The sequence below is a fragment of the Calonectris borealis genome, chromosome 13, assembly GCF_964195595.1.
Source record: "Calonectris borealis chromosome 13, bCalBor7.hap1.2, whole genome shotgun sequence".
In the NCBI taxonomy this organism is placed as follows: domain Eukaryota; kingdom Metazoa; phylum Chordata; class Aves; order Procellariiformes; family Procellariidae; genus Calonectris; species Calonectris borealis.
Window position 1 is genome coordinate 23545002 of NC_134324.1, and position 27496 is coordinate 23572497.

A 27496-nucleotide genomic window follows, 5' to 3' on the forward strand; every position below is an offset into this window, starting at 1 on the left:
CGCCGCGCGGGCCGCTGGGAGCTGTGGTCCCCGCCGCGCGGTGCCTGCCGGGAGCTGTAGTCCGGCGGCCATGGCGGAGGAGGGCGAGAGGAAGGCCGCGCTGGAGACGGTGAGCGCGTGCGGCCGCCCGGCTGAGGGGGACGGGGCAGGGGTGGGCCCTGCTCGGCCGGCGGGCGCTGCTCTGTCCTGGCAGCGGCAGCCGGGGCCTCCCCGGCGCTTCCCGGGCCTGGCTCAGCGGCGGGGCCCCCTCAGCACGGTGGTGGGGCGTTGCGGCGTTGGTGTCGGGATAAATCGTGACAGTGAGGGTAGATCCAAGGGGAAGCCGCCTCCGCAGGTCGCATCCCCGGGCGGGTGCTTCGTCCCGGCAGCGGGAAGCAGCAAAGATCCCTTTGCAAAGTGGCCCTGTGGTGCGGCCCGCCGGCCTTACAGCCTCATACCCCAGCCTAAACCCCCCTCGGCTGTCACCCCTGAGCCCCGCGGCACTGCCCGGCCCTTCCCAACCCCTAAAGCCCCGTGGCTTTACCCGGCACGGAGCGGCTGCTCTGCGACCGTGTCTGCGAGCAGCAGAGGGAGAAAGAAGCTGAGGAAAGCCCGCAGTGTTTCCTGAAATAGGAGGGACAGGCAGGAATGTGCCTTTTCGTTGGACTTCTGGAACGTTTAGGTGCTTGAGGTTGCGCTGTAGGGAACAGAAGCGGCTAGAGGTCGGGACTAACCCGTTTCAAAACTAGTTAGGACTATCGTTTTCTAAAACAAGCCTTGCTTTTTAAAGGTGAATTGCTCAGCACTGCATAACGTCAGGCTTTGGGTGGCTTCGCCTGTTAGCCATAGGCAGCGTGCCTCGTCTCCTCTCAGATGCCCGTTTCAGGTTGCCGAGCCCTGCGGCAGGGTTACGGACCGTGTTTCCACCCCAGTGCCCGCCGCAGAAGGCACTAGGTGGCACTGCTCTTCACGCTGGCAGGGTTGCGGGCTCCCAGGGGGCAGCTCCACCGAGACACGATGAGAGGGAGAGCTGACGCAGGACCATCGGTGCTCCCTGCGCCAGTCTGTCTGTCTGTCTGTCAGTGGAAAACGGGGGGAGCTGAGCGCCAGGACAGCCATACAGGAGAAACAAGTGGGCTCTGTAAGTTGCCTGGTTTTAAAAGCTGCCTTTGGGGAAGGCTTAATACAACAGTTTTCCATATTCCCTAAACTTTTCCTAATGGCACAACAGACCCTAGAGTCCCTCAGCAATAGTCTGGCTTCTGCTGGTTACCGTTTTCAGGCTCTGTAGAGCCATATTCTTCTCCCCAGTTGTGCAGGCCACAGGCTGGAAGTCACAATTGCACCAGGAAGCCCAATCCTAATCCTGCAAGTCCGATGTGATGAATGAAATTGATCTTTGAAGAGCTGCAGTGGCTAGAGAGGCCCTTGGCAACAAACCAGCAGATTCCTCTGTGAGGAGGAAATATTCTGTGAGGAATACGGAAAACAGGAGGACATTAGAGAGCGATACCGGCTCATGAAGACCAGCAAAGGACTGTATATTCTGACATAAAAGGCAAGTTATGCATAAACTGCAGTGAGCATCGGAACAAGCGAGTTGTAGGGCTGTTCCCCACCCACTTCATGTCTAGCTGATCCCATCTATCTCAGCACTGTGCTAATGTATCCGCCGCAGCTCTACCTAGGCACCAAATACAACATTAAATAATTCATCATCATAAATCACAGCCCCTCTAAGCAGGAGAGCTTCTGGATGATGTGAGATTGCAGCTCTTAGGCTTGCGTAGCCCGTAGGGGAGGAGGGTGTCTGATGTGTGGGTGGCCGGGTCGCAGGGGCTGTGTCCTGACCTTGCTGGGAGGGTGTACCCCAGATCATCTTGGGGGACATGCAGGCTTTTCCCTCTCTGTTGTCTCTGAAGGGCTCAAGGGAGTTTGATCAATCCTAAAGCTGCCTCGAGATCTCATCTTTTCCTTCTGCCTCTACCATAATACAAGAACGAGGACAATTTGGTAAAGATCCTAGCAAATCAGTATGTAGCCAAAGAAGAAAAACTCCAGACAGACAGAATTCCTTACTCCAGGGCATCAGGACTTTTTTTTTTTTTTTACAAGTTGGCTCATAGAACAAGTTTTCTTGTGATGAATAGTTTGATACCTGGACACCTCTGAGATGAGCCTCAGAAACACCCTGAGAAATCTCAGCCTTCTGCCTCAGGGCACAGACCCGATTGCTGCAGGGACCAGGCAGGAATCCCCTTCAGGGGAGTGTGTCGGTTTTCCTCAGAGGCATCAGACGGTGTCTGTGCCAGAGGCGAGATACCTGAGTGGGTGGGCCAATGGCTTAATGAGAAGCAGCAAAGCTTATGGTCCTGCTGAGATCCAGAATTGTACCCGAGGACTCTCCACAGAAAAGAGGAAAGAGAAATTGAGTCTCTATGAAGCACACAGGTTCAGCACGTGTTCCTTACAGCTGCAGGAAAGAGCCGTGCTCTGGCTTTCATCTGCCAGATCAGTGCACTGGCTACTTAGGCTGCGCTAAGGAGGCAGGGACAGCTTAAATTCATTGGGTTCTGAGGCACTCGCTGCAGCTCCACAAGCTGGCCCAGCCACCATGCCAGAGATGCGTCTGTCCCTTCCTTCCTACGCCCACACGTTCCTTCAGCTCTGGGAAGGAGTCTGAGGTCACTGCAACTCCCAGCACTGTGTGTTAAACTCCCAGTTATCCTATTTTTCAAATAATTTTTATGCAACATTTGTAACTCAGTGTCCTGGTTTGGGCTGGGATGGAGTTGATTTTCTTCCTATTAACTGGTATAGTGCTGTGTTTTGGATGTAGTGTGAGAATAATGTTGATGACACACTGATGTTTTGGTTGTTGCTAGGTAATGTTTACGCTAGTCAAGGACTTTTCATCTTCCCATGCCCTGCCAGATGTGCAGGGGGCTGGGAGGGAGCGTGGATGGGACAGCTGGCCCAGCTGGCCAATGGGCTATTCCATACCATATGACGTCATGCTCAGCATATAAGGCTGGGTGAAGAAGAAGGAGGGGGGGCGTTCGGAGCGATGGCGTGTGTCTTCCCAAGTAACCGTTACGCGTGATGGAGCCCTGCTTTCCTGGAGATGGCTGAACACCTGCCTGCCGATGGGAAGTGGTGAATGAATTCCTTGTTTTACTTTGCTTGTGTGCGCGGCTTTTGCTTTACCTATTAAACTGTCTTTATCTCAACCCACGAGTTTTTCTCACTCTTACCCTTCCGATTCTCTCCCCGTCCCGCTGGGGGTGGGGGGAGTGAGTGAGCGGCTGCGTGGTATTTGGCTGCTGCCAGGTTAAACCACGACACTCAGCTGTAAATATTTGCTCTCTGTCTGGAAAAGCATCTCTTTGCCCCGTGTGTGCGGAGCTACACCTGAGCTAAGGTGTAACTCCCGTCGTGTGACCAAATCGCAAGAGTGTCACTGTCCCAAAGAACAGCGCTGTACCTGTCTCGTGACGGGGGGACTTGGGATTTTGGCACACTTCTGACTCTGTGAGTGGATGCAGGGAGCAAACTGGGGGCCAGGTGACCTGTCCTGGCATGCAGGTGCCTCCTGAGTTAGTCTGCTCTTGTTTGAGCCTGTAGTCGTCGGAAAAAAAGAGCTATTGAGTATGATTGGTGCTAATAATTTCAATAAATACTTCCTTGCCAGGCCTCGCAGTAGGAGAGGCTGAGGCCAGCACCTAGGTTTGGGAAGAGGGTGCTGGGTCTAGCAAGCAGGAGAGCAGGCAGGGTGTTTCACCCATGCCACTGGCTGCCCGAGTGACCTGTGGCAAGTCACTTACGCTTTGTCCTTCCACCAAGGGAAGGTGTTTCGCTACTTACTGCCTTATTTTAATCACTCAGCAAGACCTACCACTTTGGTTGTGGATTGCGAGATGCTGGGAGGTGAGGGAGACCCTATCAGTCCAACATCCCTGTTGAGGTGATGTTGCTGCATCGCACCTACCTTCTGCGATAGCTGGTGCGCAGGGAGCCAGCCCTTGAATTGTGCTGCAGGTCTGGGCAATCTCTTCCTCCGCAGAAATCAGTCTGTTTTCCTTCTGAACTGCTGAGTCAATTCCCCGTGGCGGCTGTACCTGCAGAAGGAGGAACGGGACTGCTGAGGGGGAATGTGAGGGGTTATAAAAGCCCTGGAGCGGTTGAGGGTTTGGCCGCGGGCAGGATGCGAAGAGATCAGCGCTTGTCTTAGCCCGGCTCCGCACTTAACCTTGAAACCTCTTTCAGCTGCCGAGAGAGGAAGCGGTTGGGGGCTGTCTGGGCATGTCAGGCTCCACGGTGGCTACACTGAGCCTGGGGAAAGGTCAGAGGCTCAGCAGCCCTCAGACAGCTAGGCGATTAGTTAGGTGACTTGTTGGTTTTGGAGGGGATCCCAAACCAGTCTTCTCAGGAAGCATTAGCTGGTAAAGTTCTTTTCGGGTGCTTGAGCCAAAAGCAGCAGGAGGATTAGGGGCTGGCTGCTGGCGTTGCGGGGTTCATTACACGTGGGGCTCAGCAGCCTGAGGCTCGCTGGTGGGCTCCCCAGGCTCATCCTAAGCGTGTGAATTTGGGCTTACAGCTCCTTTTGTTTTCGAGCTGGGATAAGATTTCTCTGCTGACAGGCAGCATTCCTCCCTGGGGATTTTTTGACTGTCCTCTCATTCCTGTCTAGCCTCGGGCTGGCGGTGAGACCTGGGATCACACCAACCTGAACAGTCACTCCCAGCTTCTTTCCACCATGGGTCCCGAAGCCGTGGCTTTCTTTGGGCTCCTCTTCTCTCCTGTGAAGAGGAAGGATGCACAGGCACTTTGATAACTGGGGAGAGGTTTCTCTGAGGTCTGTACTTTTGCAACTTTCCCTCTGCTGCAAGATGCTCTTGGTCACACTGCAGCACCCAAGACGCAAGCCACAGAGATGGCCCAGCCGGACTCACAAGCCCTCCCAGTTACTCTGGTGAAGCAGAGCACAATAGTTCATTCTTCACCCTGGGGCTGGTGCTCATTACCTCAGAGAGCCTTACAGCATCTCTTCTTTCCCCATTTGTGGCAGGTCCAGGCGGATGGGACAGATGGAAACTGCGTCACATTTGTGTTGCATGATGAGGACCACACACTCGGCAACTCCCTGCGATACATGGTCATGAAGAAGTAAGTGGAGCCTCTGTGGTGCCTGGCATCGCTGAAGGTACCTCTGTCTCCTGTCTGGCCTTCTTACTGATCTGCATCTCGGTTGTTGCTGGAACAAGGCAAATGATCAGAAACTACCTCTGTGCATGCCTGTTTAGAGTCTTTATATCAGACATGGTGCCAAAGACTCCTGATCTACCACCTCTCTTCACAGGATTAACTTTTTCCTTGTGCTGTTAGTGTCAGGACCCTGAGAGCACTAATAGGCCTTAATGGGCCTGACCAGCCACACCTGGGGCCTCCTCCCACGCCCTGCCTGTGGGCCCAGGAGCCCCATTTAAGCTTTCAGTCCCTCCTGAGCTATGCTGTAGGAGTATGGGTCTCCAGCTCAGCCTGTACTGGGCTGTGGACTCTGCTCACCTGGATGCTGACCCACAACTGACTTCCTGACCTGACATCAGCCCTTCCTCATCACTGTACACCTGCTTGGTAATCACTGGGTAGTGTCTGACCCTCATTACTCTCACCTGACATGACGCTGACCTGCAGATTGACTTCCTGGCCTGACCTCGGACCTGCCTCATCCCCACAAACCTGCCTGATGATCTGGACCCTTGGCTGACCCTGGCTACCACCTTTGCACCCGCCCTACTCCCTCGCTTGGGTGCTGTGGGACAGGGCTAGCTAGTGAGGCCTCTGCCCTGCCGGCTGTCTTACTATTCATGGCTCCCAGCTCCCCATCTCTTAGGGAACAATCAGCCCTCGCTGCTCCTCGATGGTTAGGTATGGAGGAAATTTAATGTCTGACATGTGAAAGACTTCTGAATCTCTTATTTGGCCCTGGGTAAAAAGGTGCACAACTCCATGTAAGTACATGTGGTCAGGCGGTATCTATGTCTCCTTCTGGGACAAGCGCTGCCAGAAAAGAGGGTAGGAACAGTCAGTATTAAGCAAATTGATCATCTTTCATGCTTGCATGGAGATGCAGGAATTGATGCTGGGAATTAATTATCCTGCTGCCCCCATCAAAATATACAAATAGGTTCACCCTGGTTGCCTGATTTTATTGAACTGGGCAGCACTGAGGGTTTGTGAAGATCTACTGGTAAGCCTCAGAAGAATTACAGCAGGAAGTTCAGTGCATCATCTCAAATGACAGTTGCATTGCAAAAGTCACGTGAATTCCTCTGATAAATCACCATGACAAGAAAAACAGCAGGTTTCTTGCAGAGGGCTGTTCTGGGCGCACACAAACGTTCTACCAACCACCTCAGCTTATGAAGGCAGATGCCATGCAGCCTGCAAACCATCTCGGTAAAACCTTGCAGTGCCCTAGACCCGTCAGCCTCTTTTTGCCCAACAGAACTGCAACAGGTTTGTGTGCAGTGAGGTTTCCAAGCATCCAGGATCCCCTCTTTGAACTCTGCGGGCCTGCCAGTGGACCGCTGGTGATGCCAGGATGGTGCCTACGATCGTGCCAGCCATGTCTTTCCCCAGCTGCAGCTCAGAGACAGATGGGGGCGTATGAATAAGGTTACACAGGTAGTTTCCCTTCAGCATATCCCTGCCATAAGACCCTCAGTCATTTTAGAAACATCCTGAGCCCCAGCAGGTCTGGGGTGGCCTGAGCCTCTGCCTTTCCTGAGATTTGCTGTGGATTGGCCCGGGTTTCACTGCTCTCTTCTCCTCTGCTGCAGCCCTGACGTGGAGTTCTGTGGCTACTGCATCACGCACCCCTCTGAAAGCAAGATCAACTTCCGGATCCAGACCAGAGGTATGGGGGTGCGCATTTCCTTTGTGGCCGGGGCCCTTTTTTGTGTAATTCCCCCTGCTCACGTCAGGTTTCCACCATAAGTCATTTAAATGAAGAAACGCACTTTTCTCCCTCTTCTCTGCAACTGCTGTGCCCTGTTGCTCAGCTGGAGGGGCTGCTCTGAGCCATCATGCTACACCTCTTCTGATTCTCATCTGTAGGTCTGAGCCAGCTGAGGCCCGAGGAGCTCTCAGCCCTGCCTGGTCCCGGGTATCTGGGCTGGCTGGCAGCAGGCACCGAACTGTAGTGCTGGGGTAGAGTAGATTTGCTACTCACTGTCACAGGTGGCGGGTGCTCCATCTGCCCCTAAATCAGCAGGGGGATTGGAAAGCAAAGCCAAAGTGTGCTGACCTGTATAGCTGCCATGAGATAATTTGTTTCTGCTTCTCCTTCTCAGCTGTCTTGTGGCTTTGGTCATCAGGCTGTGACCCGAAGCTCTTTTGAAAAGCCTCATCAGTCTGCTGTCCTTTGACTTGCCTCTCAAAGAGGACTGTTCCCTGATAACTCTGAGTCTCTTGCAGTCACTCACTTCTCCCAGCACACCAGCCCCTTCAGCTCAGTCCCCTGCCCTCCATCCAGGCCCTGCAAGCTCCGCAGCCTTGTGTGCTGCCGGTGTTATTTCATTCCTTTCTCATGGGGCTGTTCCCTTGAGCACCAGATATGTAGAAGCCACTTCCTGGAAGCAAACATCTACTTTGTGCTTGCTGACTCTTTAATTTCCTAAAAATGATTAGTGCTCAGGCTGTTCCCCTTGCCAAGGGAACCCCTTCCCCGTGGGACTAACTGCGGGGTTCCTGCGCCACAGCCTGGACCACCGCACTGAGCTCAGCTCTCAGGCTGCTGATGGTGGGCTGGGAGGAGGGAACTGTGGGGGCACATACTTGCTGTAAGAGCCTCTCCCAAGGGACTGCCCTTGGGCATGGTGGTAACAGCCACGCTGCCTCAGAGCGGCGAGGGAGAGGGCTACCAACCCCTTTGGAAGCCACCTCCCATTTCACTAACGCATCTTCTTTCCTGAAGGGGCCCTTCCTGCTGTTGAGCCATTCCGCAAAGGGCTGAACGACCTGATGGGTGTTTGCCAACACGTGCTCAACACCTTCGAGGTGAGACTATTCCTGAAGAGCGCAGGGACCTTTTCTATTTCTTGGTCTCAGAGGGGAGAGGAATGGGCTGAGATCTGTGTTGTAGGCACTTTTGACATGAAAAACTTGGTAGTTTTTTCAGACAATCTCTGCCTGACCGGTGGCATGGCCTGGCTTCTTTTCCCTTGGTGTGACTGTAAAGCTCAGTCACTTCTGAAAGTACCTGGAGCTCTGTCCGAGCTTCTCAGGTCCCTCAGCCTTTCCTAGCACTCGACAGAGAAGTCACAGCACAGACCAGGGTGGTGGCACTGCGGTATATGAGTCACTCCGATATATGTTGTTAACATTTGTCCTTTGCTCTTGTTTGCAGAGGAGCATGAAGGAATACAGGGCCCAGAGGGAGGAAGAGATGCAGTAGCATTTGGGGATGGATGTGTGCAACGTCTGTGTGTTGAATTCCCTGTGTCAAGGGTTTTTGTTTGGTTGGTTTTTTTATGACCACTTTGATGCAAACCTGTATTTTCTCTAATAATAAAGTTTATGAAGTTTGATGCCGCAGAAGTGACACTGCCTTCAGCTCAACACGGGTATGGAAAATGACAGCTAGAAGGCAGGTCCTTCACTCTTGCATCTTATTTCTTCCCTCTCCAAGTGTCGTTGCTGTTTCCTGCCCAGCATCTTCAGATCACAGAGTTTGCAGATAGTCTGGTGCACGGAAGTAGTCTGCCCCAGAGTCCCCAGGGAGCAAAGGGTTCCAGTGCTGTGTAAAATCAAGCTTTTAGAGAGGCAGCACCCTCTCCCAATTTACATCTTTCTGTTACTGGCACCAGTGCAGTTGTCTTCAACAGATAGGGCCAGCCTTCCTTTTTAAACAGATCACTGTAAAATGATACTCTGCTCATTTGGGGGGTGAGATGAGTAAAAAACCGCTTGCCTTTTTTAACCCCCTGAAGAATGCAGACAAAGGCAAGCCCAGACCACTCCTCATGAGCAGGTTTAAAGGGTACAGCACCGAAACCCTGGCCTTGGTCGGATGTGCTGGCAGCTAGCCAAGTGAAAGCCTTTTGTTGAGTGTAATGTGGCATGAAATTGCCGGGGTTTCTCTGCTCCGTGCTGGGCGTAGGATTGTGAACCTCTCCGGTTTGCTCTGCACAGGGGGGACGCCGCTTGTCTCTTCAGTGGAGGTCTGCAGTTACCAAAGGAACCTGCTGACACTCGATTAAGTATTTAGCAGACTATGCAGACCCCCTGCTGCTTAATAAGAAACACCCAGAGATTTTCCTTTCAAACACCAGCATGTTTTATTAACATACAGAGGAATAAGAGGGAGGATGTAAAATGTCAGGTTTTCTCTATAAAATCCTTCTTTCAAATACAAATTGACAGACTTGGTCTCTCTGACAGGCTGCCGGTAGGTTTGTGTTCGCAGGCGTTCGGCCAAGAAGCCAGCTGAGCCCTACGGCTCCTTCGCCTCTCAGTTTGCTGCAATGGATTCATCCTGCCCATGCCAACACGGTCCCACATCTGTAGTGGGCAGCTGCTGTGGCTTTGCTTTTGGCTAATCCTGTCTGGCCTGGTTTCTTCATGCTGAAACCTGTGGGTGGTTAAAGCATGCTTTCACGTAGGGCTTGCGGCACAGCAGGGGCGCGTGGGGAAGAGGGGCTGGTGAGTGTTTCACCCCGCTGTGTAGGAGCAAGCACAGGCCTGGGGACTTTCTGGTTGAAGAATTCCCCAGCCCACGCAAGAGGGAGACATAAAAAAGCAGGAAAGCGGTTTCCCCAGGGCAGGGGGGAGAGCATGAAGGGGTGAATAAGGCAGGAGCTGACTCGTGCACCTGAGCTGAATCTCAGCCCAGGTGTCATGGAGAATATTTATCAGGTCTTGAAACAACATCCAGGGGATGCTGTGGGCCAGCTACGTGTTCCCTGAGCTGGGCTGCAAGGACCACCCTGTTCCTGGACATCCTCTGCCTGAGGAAGCAAGGGAAGGATGAGCATGCCCATAACTGTACAGCTCTTCCCTGTGAATGGGCAATAGGAGCTGGCAGCAAGGAGCTGTCTTTGCATTTGCACTTCCATGAGCAGCTAAAACGAGACTGTGCATGCATTCCTTCTTTTCTGATGTTCATTACTTTCCCTCTGAGCTGAAACTTGCTGGTCCTGGCCTTGGTTGTAGCCTAAGGGAGACCTCCTAGGGCTGGGAAAGGGCCATTTGGATGCCAACACAATGTAAGAGCTTTAAAAGGGTACAGTTTCTAGCTGGTATCTCAGCTCTCTTCTCCCTCTTCTCTCACACTTGGTCAAACTTCATGACGTTGGTTTTAATAGGAGACATCTGGGAGGAAAATACAAGGAGAAAGCTATACCAAAGGAGGATGAAGTCACTGTTAAACAGACATGCAGCAAGTGATAGCAGTGTCCAGAGCTGGGATGAATTCATGTCAGTCTGTTTGTTGCAATATTAATAATGTGCAGATCTGAGACTGGTTTTGAACCGTTTAAGGCTGAAATGTTGATCTGAGTGTAGCTGCTAATGCAGATATGATTAAATCTGCTCTTGGAGCATAAAAAGAGACGTTAGCCACTTGGGGCCTAGGAGGTTAAGTAAGGTAAAAGGATTCCCCTGTGTGCCTGTAATTGGTATCTGTCTTGTGAATATTAGCAGGTCCTGGCCTGTCCTTATGAGAGGATCATGGCTCTTCCATGTTTGGGATGCTGCTCCTTATGGCATCACCAAAGGTCGCTACTAGGAAATTGTCAAAATGCTTCAATCTTCACTGAAATGAATTTAAATATGCCAGTTCCCATGCACTGTGCAAGTAAAAGACAGAGCAACCCTGGCTCAGCTGCGGGCAGGCACTAAACTGCATGACTGCTTGCTTTGCTCTTGTTTTAACATGAGAAGGCTGACTTTTACCAGTTGGGACCAACTTTATTTTGCAGCAAGGAGGGTGGCGACAGCCAGGGACGGGTCTATAGCTTTAAACTCCTAAGCTTCTTTCTTTCTTTGCTACTTCACCTTTTTGGCACTTGTGACTTCCCTACCAGGAGGACATGCAGAGCTTGATGTTCTCTCCTGCTTCTCTGAGGTACTGAGTGCATTTTAGCTGGCTCCTGTGTCCCCAAAGTATTTCAGTCCTCTAGAGAACAGTATCTCCCTCCCCTGTGTCCTGGTACAATGAGCTGGTGTCCACGTCCCTCCTGGGTCTGGAACGATCTCGCTTCGAAAGAAAGCTGCTTCTCCTGACTCTCTGCTCAAGGGATCCTGTCTTCTGGCAACTCCGGTTCATTTGGCATTATTTCTTTCTCATTAAGGGCAGCCCTGTGGCTGGCGTTTCAGGGTCACGTTGGAACAAACCACCTGAAAACTGGCACCTGGGCTAGCAGAGGGGCAATGTACATGCCAGGAGGGCAGAGGTGGACAGGACAGAGGAAGCCACGTTCCTTGCATGTGTGCATGCTCATCCTCAGCTTGTCTCCAGCGCTGATTTGGGGCTGAAGCTGGCCCTGCTCAGTGCATCTGTTGGCCTTGAATTACCTACTGTGACCCAGACTTACCAGCTTGACCTGACAGATCTCCAGATCTGACCCACAGCATCCTCTGCTCACTAGAGTTGTCAGCCGTCTCCAGGTTGTCCAGGCTATAACAGCACTGACCCAAACCAGCCCCCAGCAAGCAAGTCCCCTGCTTACGCAGTGTTTCTCACCTATGTGACTCCCTGGTGGGGTCCCCACGAGTCAGGGCTGCGCTCCAGGCCTGTGCAATGCATTGAGGACCCCAAGGGAGAAAGAAGTTGGCTCAACCTGTGACCAAAGCACCAGCCACTTCAGGTGAGTGGGAGGGAAACTGTAGCCGTAGGGTCAGAGCATCCCCCTTACCTGCTAGCGTCCTAAATACTGCCTGTTACGGGACTTCTTTGCCTAGCAGGTGATCTGACACCTCCATGAGCCTCCCCATTGCGTGGCCCAATGAGCAGACCTTTGTTTGAAGTGATGAGAGGTTTGTAATTAGTGGAAAACTCCTGGTGATGCACGTGGCAGCAGATGGAAGGGTCAGCGCATCCCATCTGTCCTTTCCCTTCCAGCCACCAGCACTGCGCAGCTGCCCTGGCACCTCCGGAGCACGCTAGACCCAGAGCTCGGGTGAGCGCATGAATTTTAGGGAGTACCAACAGAGATGCAATGGTGGAGATGTTAACCTGAAGCAAATCACTCCATAGCGGCCGCTTGCAACCCGGCAGGGCAGGCCCTGGTGCGTAGGAGAGGGCCACCCTCATCCTGGCAGGAGAGCGCCAAGGAGCTGGGCCATCTGGAGCTGAATTTGCCACAATTTGGGGTAGGGCAGAATTTGAGTGAGACATTGCATTAGGCTTGGTGTGCCTCTGGCTTACCCACCGCTACGTCCTTGGAGTGGTACGAGGTGTTGATTTGAAGTCACAGAATCCATTTGCCTGTAAATGTGGACAAATACAGAAATACATAGAATTCAGATTTTTTTTATAAGCACAGTCATTTAAAAATATCCTTCTACTGAGATGTCTGCACTGGAACATTTCAGTCTTTATCAGTTTTCTCCGTTGACTTCATTTGTCCACCAACAAAATGCAGCAGCGCTGCAAAATTGATACAGACAAATCTACTCTAGTGGGTAGGTAAGTTTATAGCAAACGTGCTGTCTAGATATTCCTCAGTCTTTCTGTTTTCGTTGAAACCTGTTTGTCTTTTCAGAAATGTGATTTGTTTGTAAAACATTTCACTTCAGTGAAAGCTAAGCTAAAAAAACTCCAACACCTGGAAAATGTTTTGCTTTATTTGCGGGTCTTTTCTCTTCTTCCTTTTTCCTCTCTCCGTTTTTTTCCATGACAAGATGAAAAGGGAAAAGGAGAAAGAAAGAGAGAGAGGTAAGAGAGAAGAAAAAAACAACAGAAAAATCATAAAAAATTTGGTAACTAAAACTTTCTCATAGGTTTTTTAAAATTTTGGCAAGAATGCAAGCATGAGTTTTTTTAGAAAAACATGCTGGAAAAGCACTCGGGGATTAATTATTTTAAATAGTAAATTTGTGAAAGCTCTTTGCCATGTTTTGGTTAGTTCCAGCGGCTCTTTCAGCTGAGATCGGACCTTCCCCATTGCCTTTTCCACCTTAGCTTGACCATGAGGACGAGCATCTCTGTCCCCCTTACAAATGGCATGAACCTTGGTGTCATGGTGCTGTGGCCAAGACACATCGGGGTGCGGCCCCACTGCCCCGTTGGAGCTCAGCCTTCTTGGCCCGGGGAAGACGAACTACAGGCATCGAAATGCAGGGCCCCCCTTTTTTCCCTTCAGAGCTGCGGTCTTGCAGGCGATCCCCCTCCCAGGAGCCAGCGGCTGAAGGAGGCTGTGGACTTTCCAGCTGCCGAAGACAGCGGATCAAGGCTGGGTGCTTTTCTGGAAGGGCACGTCTCCTGGATCATCCTCTCCCTTGCATCCTACGTCAGGCAGAGAATTAGCTGCTTCCAGGTTACGCAGGGGGTTGGAAAGGTGAGGGCTGTTCCCTGGTCCCAGCCTCATCTGGATTTGAGCCATCTCTGCCTTCCCTTTCCTGGGCTTACAAACTCTTCCCTGGAAGGATAGCCCCTTGGGCCAGCAACGGTGCCTGGCTGGCCGGGAGCTCGCCTGTCCCTGGGGAGGGGGAAGCTGGAGCAGATGGTTTGGCTGGGTGCTGCCGCTAGCTTCTGCCAGCGGTACGTGGTCCCCTACGCCGCACGGTCGCGTACAATCGCTTTCTTGTGCCATACACAGGCGGGGTGAATGTCATCCCTGGGTGGGGAGCCTGGGGCAGATTCCCCAGGAAAAGGTAAAGAGGAGGGGGGCTTTTAGGGCTCCCCAGGTCAGGTTGGTCACACAGTGAAGCCAAGTTACTGCCCATCTCTCCCTACCACGAACAGGAGGAGATTTCAGGCCATTGATGGTCTACCAGACATACATGGTGCCTGCATCTTATCCTGGCTCTCTGCCCAGGGACAAACTATCCCAGCAACAAAGGGAGATGATAAGGGATGTTATCAAAGCTTTTCTTTAGCTTTTTCAGCTGGAAATTGTCACTCATGGTCCTCTCCCTCTCCTCCTCATCCCACATCCATCTCAAAGTGACCACATCTCAGCCTTCCTTCCCTTTTCATACACATCTCCCCACCCTACGTTTCCACCCGAGACAAATGGCTGTAAGTCACTTGGTTTTCCTGCAAGGAAATGAAAAATCCTACAAGGATCTGAATCCCCTTCCCCCTCCTCCAGAGGTGACTCGGACCAGAGGACGGATCGGCGTGTTTCAGAGGCTGTGTTTGGAGCTAGTCCCAGGGGTCCGTGAGGTGCTGCAGCTCCTTCCAGGTGGGTTACGACACGAAGGCAAAACCGATTCAGGCCCAGCCTGGAAACGGCTGTGCGAGAGAAATGGAGGGGTCCTGCCGTCTCGGCACAGCGCCTTCTCCTCTCGGCCCCGCGGGTGGCACGGCTTTAGGAAGAGCTGTACTTGTTACTCAAGCGGGAGCTGCTCCGGTCCAGCCCAAGCTCCTGCCCGTTGGCTTTCCACTTCCCAACAGAGCCCTTCTCGTCCGTCGGCGTGATGCTCAGAGCCGGTCTCTGGCACCAGCAGCACAGGCAGGACTGCGAGGAGACAAGAGGGTGGAGAGAGGTTACAAGCGAGGGTAGAAGAGCAGGAAACGTTCCCTCACTGATGTTGGCAGGTCAACCTGCGCAGTGCCAGGCTGGGAATCGCAGCCTGCACTTCTGAGCCTTGCTGTCCTGCAGATCTGCTGGGAACAGGCTTTCCAAGAGGGGGCTGGTGTGGATTGGAAATGAAGATACCAAAATCTTGGGTACCTTTTGCAGTTGTGTTTTCTTGTCCTTGGGGGACAGAAAATATGAGTAATGCTTTGCTCGGCTCAGCTCTTCTTTTTGCCACAGCAGCTGGGAGGTGATTCCCTTCGCATCCCATCCCTTCCCATCCCATCCCATCCCATCCCATCCCCTTTCTTTCTCAAGGCTCCACAGCTCCTGAAAATTATCTCTGAATAACTTGGGCTCAAAGTTTAAAGCAGCCCCAGTCCCTGGTCTAATGGTTTGTGGGGATGCTTCTGATCCAGAACGATCTGTTTTGGCTTGTCTGAGGTCCTGCACTGGCAAAAACCTCCCCACAGCGAGCTCTAGTGTACTTGAAGCTGGGAAGAGAGGCACCTAGCAGGGGGGAAATTTGGGAGGAGAAATCAGTATATGAGCAAATAGGGGAATCCTACGGGCTGCTGGCAGCCCCAGTGTGTCCCTGATGGGGCATTCGGCTGGGAGCCAGGAGCTGCGAGGTCCAGACCTGTCTCTGGTGCTGCTTGCTGGGTTTGTTTGCCAAACCACTCTCCACCTTCCCCCTCATCTCGTAAGCGCAGAAGTCCACTGCAACGGGGGTGCCTCTGGCTGCACCATGCCTGGTCCGTGGGAGCTTGTGCCCCTGGGAGCGGTGTCTGGGAACGGTCACCATCGCCAGGAGCTCTGGAAGGGTCAACCCTACCTGGAAGCAGTTCTTGAATTTCCGGCTGACAAAGTAGAGAGCCACAGGGTTGATGCAGGAGTTGAGGGAGGCCATGTTGATCCCGAAGTAATCCATCACTAGGAGAAAACTGAGGTGGGAGGGGAGAGAAAAGGGTGGACGTGTTGGAAACTCACTGAGCGGAGAACTGAGGGAGGGTTTCCAAACTGCCTGCAAACTGCTTGGCCCAGGAACCTGCTTCCACGGAGGGCCAGTAGCTGATAACATAGAGTTATCGGTCCCTCCTGCAGTTGGGCAATTGCCCAACACTTTGTCTTGCAAGGAGCATTTCCTGAGGAAACCAAAAGCATGAGATCTGATTTCCCTGGTGACTTTCATGTTCTCAAACTCAAGCACAGTAGCAGAGTCTGGCCTGAACTGGATTTTGGCGTGGTGGGTAAAGAGGAGAGGGGAAGACAGGCACCTACCAAGTGGCAGAAAGTGTGCGCAGCCCTCGGACGTGATGCAGTCCCTTTAACCCTGCAGGGAATGTTCCTCTGCCCAGGAGACCTCTTTAACCCATAGCTTTATAGAGACATTTCAAAATTTAATTTCTTCTGTTCTTATGGTCCCCACACCCTTTCTCTGTGCCTATCAGGAGAGCAATGCCATCTAGAAAGGAGCTATTGAAACAAGGTGTTTGGAAGGCAACTCCACCAGCCTGCGATGAGCCCAGCAGAGCCTCTGCCCGTGCCTGCAGGGGCTCCCAGCACGGTGCCCTCCTGCTGATGGCCCTACCTGAGCAGTTCACATCTGTTGGGGTCCGTCTGGTCATAGATGGTCTTTTTGAGGATGCGGCTGAGGTGGAGCGGCAGCCAGCAGAGCGCAAAGATCACCACGAGACAGAACACAGTCTTGGCCACCTCCCGGCGCTGCGAAGAGAAGGTGGGCAGGAGAGAAGGGATGGTCTGGCTGAGCATTGGAGAGCAGATGGAGCAAAGCACCATCTTCCCATGCTGAGCGAGGGCCCTTCAAGTAATTTCTGTAATCTGATGGCGGCCGGGCACCCCTTTTGAGTCCAAAGCACAACCTGCAGGTCCCAACTCCGGCATCATGAGGAGGGCTCTGAGATCCAGGCTGCAGAAGGGGGAAGGGTACAGCAGCACAATACGGACAGACTCCTTCACGCCCCTTCCCACCATTGCTCCTGGTGACTTTGCTGGGGTGATACCCCCTGGGACACGGGGGCCTCATCCATCCACCCTTCACACTATATTATTGTGACAACCAGCTGGTCTGTCTCAAGGGATCATTCTGCAAAGCGTGGGAGGGGACAGTAAACGATTCCTTTCCCTGCACCCCTTGTCTGTAATATGGCACATTCACCGTTTGGTCCAGTTCGGTGTGATCTGGGCTGGCACAGCACGGCCAGACATAAATGACCATAAGAAATTGAAAATCAAGCTGGTCCATGGCCATAAGGCTGGTGGTTTGGGTTGTCCCTGAGATTGGAGATTGCAGAGCTGAAGGCCCATCTCCCTCGTTTAATCCATGCTTCTGCATCCATGTGCCAATATGCGTTGACCACTGTGAGGCTATGTCAGCTCATGCGTGTCCTTTACAGGGACTGGTGCGTGTCCTCCCCTTCGACAGCACTCCCTCCTGTTTGGGAAATATCAGAGTTTCTGCCTTCCTGGTTTTCTTACCCGTTTCATGTGGTCATTCAGAGCAATTCTCATGCCATTTCTCTTGCTCAACATCTCACATGACATGAGGGTGTAGAAGATGCCAGTGCATACCAAGGGGAGGCAGAAATAGAAGCCGAAAAGCCACCAGTCCTTCACATCACGGTAGAACTGCATGCAAAAGAAAGAACAACTGGAAACTGGGAGAAGTGGGGGTAACTGGGACATGAACTGACCCGGTCCCTGACACCGATGCTGGCCTCTATCAGACACTTCGGATGTGTGGAAGTGTAAACGCTCCTGTGCTAAGTGCACGTGGGGTTATCTTCCCCAAGGCTGGTGCACGCTTAACCTACAGAAGTAAAGCCCGGTTTGTACATCTGGCCGCCAGGCCAGTCTAGCACTCTTGTGCAAGAAACGGTTGCAAGGAGCTTATTTGGCAGACGTGGTGGGATAAGTTCTGATGCTTTGTAAGGGTCTTCATTCCTTTGCTCACCCTTAGCTGACCCTGTGATAAAGGTTACCCATGCAGACCAGTTGTGGAGACGCTCTTTGGCCTTCTAGGACAGTGTAGCAGGTTCTGAAGCTTCCCGAGATGTGTCATGACCTTCTGATGTGGATGGTGAAGACACAACACAGCTTAAGGACCAGCTGCCTGTTTTCTGGCCCCACATTCAAAGCAAGTCTGCCCCATGTCACTACAATGCGGGGTCTTCTGTGCTTTGTCTGATACTGCTCTCCCTGTGTTCACCCCGACGGCTAGAAGAAGCCATCTCCAGAAGCATCTGATCCTCTAATCAAGGAGGGAGGATGCGCTGGTTGCCTCTACCTCCCTCTCCCTCGCACTGCAGCTGAGATGGGGCACAGTACATACCATCATGAAGCTGGATTTCTGTTCGGAGGCGAGCATGCACACCCACAGGTGTCGTTCCCAGTAGCTAAGCTCCACCATGTCAAAGGCTATAGCTTCGGGGACTGCAAGCACGATGGCCACTGCCCAGATCAGCATCACCTCCACTGCCTTCCACATGGGGATTCCTATCCCCTGGATCCGACTCCAGGACGCCACTGCTCGGTACCTGCCCAACGCGTGGGAATGCAACAGGAGCAGATTGGAGTGAGCAAAGCAGCCGTCAGGAAGGGGCCGAGAAGGTGCAGATTAGAGTTGTCCCCAAAGCCCTTTCCCTTACGCCTTGCTCCTCCACCCCTGAACCTTCCACTTCAGTGGAATGGGAAAGATCAGAAATAGGCTCAATGGATGAACGTGATGGTGGCTGTCCTTGGCCAATGTCTGCTTGCCACTGGGGAGGTACCACCCTTCCCCACCATCCCAGCAGTTGTTCCAGCACATCATGATCTTCCCCTCAACCTTTGCCAGCAGGATTTAAACTCTGTCACCAGAGTCAGTTCCTGTTGGATTTCAACTCTACGTGGCAGCACCCTGTCCCCATCTCTGAATTTAGCCTGAGACCAAGCTGCCCTTCAGGCTGCCTTTTGGTGACAATGAAGGGACATGCGATAGTCAAATATGGGTCAGGCTGGGCAGTGCAGCTGAAGAAGTTGTTTCTTACCTGTCGATGCTGAGAGCACAAAGGCTGAGGACCGTGATGCCCACTGAGGCCTTCTGGATGAAGGGGACCAGCTTGCACACCTGCACGCCGAAGGGCCAGTCCTTTGCCAAGAGCTGGGGAAGAACCTCAGGGTTAACGGGCTGCTTCGGGAAGGCGTGTCCAGCTTCCCAAAATAGCGGGTGGTTACCCACAAGGTGTGAGAAGCCCACAAAGAGCAGCTGAAGGCACTCTGAGGTTACCTCCGCTGGGGTTACGCGGTGTGTGCTCTCCGGTATTTTGTGTTGTACTGGGAACCATTCGTTTCCCAAAGGGCTTGTTGTGAGGTGAGTTGATGAAAGGATGGTCCTGACCAGGTCCTGACTCCTGACCCTGGGTGGTTTTGAATGGATCTGATTCCTAAACACCACAATGGGCTTTGGGTCGCTTTCAGAGGGAAAATGGGTGTCATTCTCTGAAACAGCCAAAATCCATCAAGGACATCTTCTTTCAGGTGGCTTTCAAAGCCATGTAGTCTTAAGCCCTTATCATACTCTGACCCTCAACCACACTTAGATTCCTTACAGAACACATACACTGTGGCCCCAAGCTCAGCTGGGGCAAGCAGAGGGTATCAATGGGGACAAGATGCCCTGAAGGTAGGAGAAATCCAGGCTGGAATCCTGGGTGAAAACGGAGAAGGGCTGTACCCCGTGGGTGGAGGGGGGAACCTTCCCCTGGGTCAGTGCTGCTGGCCCCAAGCTACTCTGTTTTCTTGCACGAGTGAAACCCTCTGCATGGATCCGTATTCTTGTTACAGCAGGGATTGTCTGGCTCATGGAGAACCTGTTTGTTTTGAGCTAAAAGTACTTTATAGTTTTCAATCCATTTTCCCTTAAAGTGTATCTGTTCACAGTGATTTGAGAACCTCTGCCAGCCACATCTGGTTGTTCTCACTGTCAAATTATACGCATCTTCTTCCTGCTTCGAATTTCTCTGCCTTCTCCCCCTGCCACCCAGCCTGCTCGATCCAGGACCTCTCCTGGGGGGGTACACTTTTCAGGCTAAAGCTTCCCTTTGACAAACAAACCTGGCTGAGCTCCAAGTCCTTCACCCCATGGCATCCCTCCCAACCCTTCATAGAAACCTCTGGCTCCAGCCCGCCAAAACCTGCCTCAAGCAGTGGGCGAGAAAGAGCTGCAATAGCCCAGGCACATCTCACATGTCATAACACACCTTCTGCTCTTATCGGGGGTCTCGGGTTTACTGCCTGCATCTGCCTGGCCCTCTCGGTCGCAGTGCGTCGTGCAGGGCTCAGGTTCCCCTGGTTATTTGTTGTGCCTCTTCTCTCTAGTTTAGGGGGCAGCGTCTCTGAAAGAAGCCCCTGTTTTATGATACGGCCCTCTTCCCTGTTCCTGGCTGAGCCTTCACGTTTAGCTAGAATAAAAAAGGTATTTGCTTGAGGCTGATTAACTGAACTGTGCTGGGAGAAGTGTCCCCAGTGCACAAGAACAGTAATTTTTGCTCAGCTGAAATAAACATTGGGTTGTAATGTCAGGAGACTGCAAGTGATTCCTTTCTTGCGATTTGAGATGAGATTTAAAAGATCTGGAAGGTTGTGTGCTTGTGTGTGTGTGTGCATAACACAGCTGTAGCTGAGAACACCTCTGCTTTCCCAAGAATGTATTGAGCTCTTTGTTTATGTTTTTCTTATCGTTTCGAAAGCAGAAACACCCTCCCCCTCTCCCTTGCAAAAATGGAGCCTGCAATAAAGAGCAGAGGATAGATATTCCCCAGGGCACGGAGGCAGGTGGGAGCAGACACCATCCCTGCAATCGCCAGGCTGCCGCAGCGCTGGAGCCTACCTTATACACGTTGATGGGCAGAGCAATGAGGATGTAGAGGAGGTCTCCGAGCGCCAAGCTAGCGATGAGGACATTTGGCCCGTTCCTCATGCACTTGTTCTTGTAAATGATCCTCAGGAGCGTGGAGTTCCCAATGATCCCTACTATGAAGATGGTGCAGGACACGATGGTGTTGATGTACTTGAAGATGTGTCTGATATCTGCAGGCTTCCCGCACAGGGGCAGCAGGGGTGGCTCAGAGCTGGTGCTCCTGGGGAGGCTCTCCGAGTGGTTCGACAGCTTGGCGTCCTGGAACAGGCTTGGCTGGACCAGACTGTAAGCCTGCTCCTGGCTAAGCACCTCAAAGGGGACGGTGCTCGCCGGGAAAGCCCTTGGGGTCTGGCCGTGTGCCCCAGAGAAGAGGCAAGTCAGGAAAATCACTAGAGTGGTGGGAGCAGAGATTCTCGCCATTGAGGACCGAAGGGCAAAGCTGGGTGCAGAAGTCCTCGCAGTGCTCGTGGGGTGTCCTTACTTGGGTCTTGGTCAGATCTGCAGATGGGGAAAGGGACAAAGGAGAGAACTCGGTTAGCAGAGGAAGGAGGAACAAGATGAGACTGAATGAAAGGAATTGCTGGAGAAAGTCCATCACCACAGTGATCAGAAATAATGCCAGATTAGATCCCATCTGGTCAAAGCAGCTGACTCCTGTGGGTGGGAGTCTTTGCCGCTAAAATTAAACATGCCTGTTCAGAAACACAAACTAAAAGGAAAACAAGCCATTCTCTTATGCCTCTTACTCAGTATTTCAGCAAATGAGGGCACCTGCCTCTTCTCAAATAGGTGTTGAATCAGCTGTTGCACCTTCTGAGGTTGGTAGTGCTCGCCCAGCAAATCTGACTTTTCTGCCCAGCACAGACGTTTATGCCCACCCCACACTTCTCATGTAGTTCCTGAGTGTTTGAAGCAGCAGTTTTGGGGCACCTGCCCGCTTGATGCCTGCACATCTGGGCGATTCTGCCAACCCCATCTCGGGGTCCACAGAACCAGTGGAGCTTTTCTTCCAGTTCGTGGCATGGGAAAACTGGAGCTGCACTAACATTCCACTCTTCAGCAGATCCCGTCGGCTGCCGTACGCATTTTTCAGGGCACAGCGAAAAGACTCAGCACAGTCTTGCTGTGCTGATGGGAAAATACTACAAGGGTTTTTCCAGAAATGCTGTATTGATACCTGACATCTTTTTCCAATTTATGTGCGAGTAGAAGAGCCCCTCCTTCCCCATCCTTATTGTCGTTAATTGAACCACTTCCTTTCCAAACCCACTGTGCCCATTCAACTCAATACTCGGGGATATAAATCTCCCTGCTGTTTGCAGTTTTGACTGCTGAGCACAGTAAAAGGTCTCTCAAGCTCACCAAGGCTGCAGCACTACTAATAAATATCATCAGGGTGGGTTCTGCGTTGCAAATCTCAGACAATGCTTTCAGCCAAGCTGCTGCTTCACAACCACTTGAGAAAGCTGAGGATGGCTGTAGCACTGTCCTGGCATGATGTGAATTTGTGAAAAGGGCTTCTGGATGATCCAGGTACGGCCACCAGTGGGAAGTGAGCCCAGAGAGGGAGTGGAAGGTGTCAGCACCCTGCCCCAGCGCTGTCTGTGCCACAGGCAGGGACAGATCTTGGGTCTCCTGGTTAGCGTGGGTGAAGAACACGTTTCTCAAACTATGAAAGTTCACAGCTTTGAAGGGAGGAAAAATTGCTGTGCCCAGACTAGAAACAGGAGCCGTTTCGGGCTTCCCTGGGATGTGCTCTGCTCCAGGGGAGCCAGTTAGGCAGGGATCGGGGTGCCTGCCTGGGATTAGGGATGGGGCTTCAATCTTCACCCCAACTCCACTAGGCAGAGTTGGGATCTGAGCCCAGGGGTCTGCTCCCCAGGACCATTCAGCCAGGGCACTCTGGGGTTGTAACACAGTTCCCCCTGCCCAGGACCAGGGAGACCCCAGGACCAGCAATGCATATATGGTGGGAGCATGCTGTTCCCACTCTGGGAAGGCATGGCCAAGCCAACCACAGGTCCCGCCAGGTACAACCACAGCTTCTCTAGATACAGCTGTGCATTCCTCATGTGTCATGGGCTCAGGCCAGGCTTTGTAGAAATGCCTGTGCCTTTCTGCTTGTTTGGAAGACTCCAAGCATAATCAGCACGAAGTTGGACTCTTTCCCAACAAACCAGCCTGACCAGACCTACCCTTTTCTCAGTTTCACCCTACTGCTCTCGCCAGATAATCTAAAGCAGGCTTAGTCCTTCCTGACCCTCTTATGTCCTTCGGTCAGGTCCTTAGTAAACAAGCAGTGTTAGGAGGAAACCTAAAATTTATTTCCAGTTACGTGTCAAATATAGGCAATAAAATAACCAAATGCCTTCAATCACAGTTTAGACCTCATGAACTAGAGAGTTAAGTTTTCAGTTCTGTTAAAACAACCTCGTTTTAAAGAAGTTTCTTTTCTAGTTTGAATCCTAATAGCAGCACCTTAGATACGGTTTCACCACAGGAAAGTTAAAGATCCCGTCACTTTTCAGCTCACTATAAGCATGCTTCTATCTGCTAGAATATTCATGCCTGGTGCTTAGCAGTCTTGTGTGTTCTCTGTGCCTTTTATCTGTGCAGACTCAAACAGCTCTGCAAACTTATCTTGCAGATAAGCCGCATGGGTGTGAGCCAGAACAGGCACTATGAAGTTAACTGCCTGCCTCTGACTGAAAAAATGAGCAGTTTTCCGTGACTTGCAAAGCATTTAGAGAAGAGTCTCCATATGATGTTGGGAAAGAACCCATATCTGGCTTGGAATTGCCCTGCTCTGAGGTACGTCGGTATCCCATCACTGAGGGATACCCGCAGGTGTATGTGATCTGAAAACTGGGGAAGCCCTCAGCCCATATTGTCCCTCCTGCATGGGCAGAGCTAATTTCCTAAGGCGGGGATGGTGGGATGCCAGCTTGTCACCTTGGATAACCAGTGTAAAATACTACGAGAAGGGACTAGCTACGCACCAGAATAGCTGGTTATTAAGTGGCCTAGACAAGGAGGAGCTTCCTTCTTCAAAAGACCCTTTGGAGATGCATTGGTCAAAGGAGGACTCATAAAGTTGTCACCAGTCAGAGAGTGGAGAGGAATGTTCCCACCTGCTCGCTGGGACAATCTTGGTCCTTGGTGGCTACGAAAGTCCTGGTACCCTCCCTGGTCTCAGCACATCCCTAATCAGCTAATTGCAAATCTGGGACTTTATGACCAGAGAAGCTTCTCTGACACCACCTTCTTCTGGATATTTACCTAAGCATCCTGCTCCACCTGGAGACACCTGGCCAGGGTGGACTTCACTCTGACCTGTTTTGATGTTATTCTCAGCTCTGACTCCTGCTCCGGTGCTGGGCACCCAGCTATGTTGGGAAGGGGGAAAAGAAAGGAAGGGAGAGAATGGATAAATAACCTGAAGGACCACAAACCTGACTCCTTGGATACCTGGGCACAAATCCCTGCTCTGACTTGGTGCAGGGACTTGCTAGGGTCCTCAGCTCTCCGTCCTGCCCCAGGCTACACCGGGCGCAGCTGTCTCGTGGGTGGGTGCCCTGACCAATGCCCTCCTCTCCTCCCCACTATGCCCACAGGATTGTGGCTTGTAGGAGAGGGCAGACCCGTCTCAGAATTCCTGCTGGGATCCTTGAGGGTCTGGGCAGCTCACAGGGAGCAGCTTTGGATGGCACAGACAAATGTCTGCCACTCAGGGCTGTCTGGGGGCTTGGAGAAAGACGGTGGCTCCTCGAGTCAGCAGCTGACAGAGGGGTACCAGAGCACCCCTGGAAAGTTGTGTCCCGTGCCCTCTGCAGCAGCGGGCTGCTGCTGTCTGCTCTCCCCGATGCAGGACTACAGAGCCCGGTGTGGCTGTTCAGCCCCTGGGTATTTGGCAGAAGAGCTCATGTGAGTTAGTATCACAGGACACAGCTCACTGGGTCCTGCCCGTCCCCTCCACACCGCAGCTGCAGAGCACTGAAGGGAAAAAACACTTCTCCCTCGTCTTGCCTTAAAATCCAGCAGTTTAGTAAAAAAGAAGCATTGTTTTCTCCTGTTCAGCAGCCCATTTACTTCTTGCCCTCCATGGTGCCTCTCACATCTCAGAGTGCTTGAAAGCACAACACTTTCCCACTTGTGGGGGAAACTGAGGCATGGGAGCATCAAGAAGTTTGTTCAGCGCCCAGCAGATGTGAAGCCAAAGCCAGCATTGCTTGACCCCAAATCCTCTGAGCTTTATTCGTGTTGCTGATCATCTGGGGAAGCGACTTGGTGCCTGAAGGGGCCATCCCCACCCCACCTGCCCAGCTGGGGCTCTGCTGTTAGCGAATAGCTTGGACGCATGAAAGTGGAAGTGCCCTCTGCGCTGTGCTGAGTCCAAATAGCAGCTGAAACGACCGGAGTCATGACGTGGACATCAGAGAACGATTCCCAGAGCGGAGACGAGACTGAAAACCATTGCCACAACCCTGCACAGCCTGCTCCTGTCTCAAAGGTGCCACGTGCGGGCTGGGGGGCTCAGGACTCCTTTAGCCTGGGAGCCCAGGAGAGGCGACCACATCCCCGGTGGAGTCCCCGTCGCAAGCCAGCCTCTCCCACCGCGGTGCGCTGCCTGCGGCCCTGCCTGCAGCAGGACTGCCAGACTAACGCTGCCAAACGCAAAGCAGACCTTTTCTGCGGATAAGCATCTCTTGCAGTAAAAATGCCATGGGTGGGGGGAAAGGGGAGAGAAAGCCAGATGATAACGCCACATCCCCAGCTGCTTCCCTGACCTGAACCCAACCTGGTCCACAAGCAGAGGGACCTTCCCCCCAGAGGTGAGCTGGATTTTTTCTTGTGCACACTCTCCCTGCCCGCCTGTTAGACCTTGCTCAGGCACCGTGGTCCCTTCAACGCCTCCCCCAGAGTGGGGGCCGGTGGGGGGATCTGAAAAACGTGCAAAAACTCACCCCGAAGCAGGAAATCATTTTGTTTGCAAATTAGTGCATGGAACAGCAGAGCTTTTCATTGGAGTTAAGTTACCTTCCTCGTAACCACGAACTTTGGATGCTCCTGGGATCAGTTTCTTTCCCTCTCACGGCTCCTTCCCACTGCACGGGCAGCTGGGCATGTCCTGCAGGCCCTGGGAGAACTGCAGCGTTGTAGATCCTGGAGTTTGCTTTTGTGTGTGGGCTCGTGCTCAGGGGAATGTTTCTTCCCTCTCGTGACTTGCTGAGGTCTCTCTGAATGGAGTGCTTGGTTATATAGAAAATCGCAGGGCTCCCCCCGAGCGCAGCCCCTGCAACCAATGGGCGAAGCGCGGGACAGGGATGTAGGAGGAGGGTGAAGCAGGAGAAACGCAGGACAGCTCTGTGGAGGAGATGAAAATAATAAACAAATAAAGCTCGAGGGGGAGGGAGGGCGCTGGGGGAAGGCTGCTGACCGCAGAGCAGCGTGCCTGCTCGGCATGTTGTAGTGGCGGGCTCGGAGGAGCCCCGTGGCTGTGCTTTGGTGAAGGAAGCTGCAGCCCCCACCACCTTTGGGGAAAAGAGACATCAAAGCCAGCTGCTCCACCTCGAGCTTTTGAGGAAATGTTCAGGAGCAAGATGAGTACTGCAAGCAAGGCAGGGGGGACCTGTGGTTTCCCTTCTAGCAGAGAGGACAGGGTATAAGAAGTCCTTATACTTCTGGGGAAGGACAAGCCTCACTTTTCTCAGGCAGTCTCCCTGAGCCCTGGTCTAGGTGAAGCAGGCTGCGAACAGGTTTCAGACCATGCTCCCATCTACAAGAAGTTGCACTGGTGCCTTTTCACATGCCAGCTCTGTTTTTATTTTGCTGTGGTTTCTCTGCATCCTGAACTGCCTGAAAAGCAGCATCCGATTGCTCAAGGTGCAGGGCAGAGCACTTCATGCCTACGCAGCCGGTGCTGCCGTAGGGTCACACCAGCTCCCCCATCAGCCACGCATCCAGTCCGGTCTCTGGACATGGTCCTGGGTCAGAGACTCCCCTCTGCTCTCCACCTGCCTTTGAACAGAAGATGACAAGCAGTGCCTTCATGAGGCTCCTCCTGTCTTTCTCCAAACCATGTGAAGCTGTGGACAATTTCTGCTGCTGCACAGCCTGTCTCTTCCTCTATGGACAAAACCCCTCCAACATCCTTGGCTCATCTGCTTGGAGAGGAAAGTTTCTCTCCTCACCATGCTGTGAACCCGGCTGTTCTCAGGAATGGGAGATTTATTTGGTGTGTGGCAGGCTGTTTATTTAAAAAAATGGCAAATCACCTTGCTCTGAGGTCCTTGATGGCTCAGAAACCTGTTGGCATGGTGCAACTATACTAAGTCAAGGCAACTTCACTTTGATGCAGGTATCCCTTTGCCCTTTTAGCCCCGAAAGAAGGACAGAAAGAATAGGTTTAGACTCCTTCCCAAATTAAAGGCATCTCAAGTGGAACGAGACCCCGTTTCTCTGACACACTGGAGAGTTGTGCTGCCATCCAGAGGGACCTGAACAGGCTGGAGAAATGGGCTGACAGGAACCTCATGAAGTTCAACAGAGAGAAGTGCCAAGTCCTGCCCCTGGGGAGGAATAACGTAGGAAGCCATCTCACAGCCTTGCTCGCCCTTGTTGTCCATCTCTGACCTTTTCTCAGTTGTATCATGTTATTTGTGTATTGTCTTATCTTCAAGCCATGATCTTGTCTAATCTCTTTTCTTACTATGTTTTTGATTACCAGTCTCCAAAAGGTAATTGCCAATTAAGTATGCCTGGCATTGGAAATGTCAGATAAAATGTTTGTTTCTTTCTACTCTAGTCATCTTTTTTCTTACCCCTTAATTGAAAGTTTTAAACTTTGGAG

The 27496-nt window shown here is 52.3% G+C and overlaps 2 protein-coding genes across 3 annotated transcripts; one reads left to right on the plus strand and one right to left on the minus strand.

Annotated features, from left to right (window-relative positions):
* The first annotated feature begins 3 nt into the window (after window positions 1-3).
* Window positions 4-20308, plus strand: LOC142087852 (DNA-directed RNA polymerases I and III subunit RPAC2-like). 2 transcript variants are annotated; one of them, XR_012675642.1, is made up of 9 exons: window positions 4-109; window positions 5048-5145; window positions 6822-6898; window positions 7958-8040; window positions 11334-11849; window positions 11947-12919; window positions 13347-13541; window positions 14298-14390; window positions 16178-20308. XR_012675642.1 is itself a non-coding variant. In XM_075162567.1 (5 exons), the coding sequence occupies exons 1-5, from the start codon at window positions 71-73 to the stop codon at window positions 8435-8437; spliced, it is 345 nt and encodes a 114-aa protein (XP_075018668.1). In that variant the 5' UTR covers window positions 4-70; the 3' UTR covers window positions 8438-8580. The 2 variants fall into 2 exon arrangements, 1 of the variants encoding a protein (XP_075018668.1); XM_075162567.1 differs by lacking the exons at window positions 11334-11849; window positions 11947-12919; window positions 13347-13541; window positions 14298-14390; window positions 16178-20308 and adding an exon at window positions 8390-8580.
* LOC142087853 (endothelin receptor type B-like) lies at window positions 14517-21081 on the minus strand. The gene is made up of 7 exons (XM_075162568.1): window positions 20617-21081; window positions 18776-18888; window positions 18079-18283; window positions 17226-17375; window positions 16318-16451; window positions 15562-15670; window positions 14517-14666 (listed from the first exon to the last, which is right to left on the minus strand). Exons 1-7 carry the CDS (start codon window positions 21064-21066, stop codon window positions 14517-14519), a joined length of 1311 nt encoding a protein of 436 aa, XP_075018669.1. The 5' UTR covers window positions 21067-21081.
* Between the last annotated feature and the right edge of the window lie 6415 nt (window positions 21082-27496).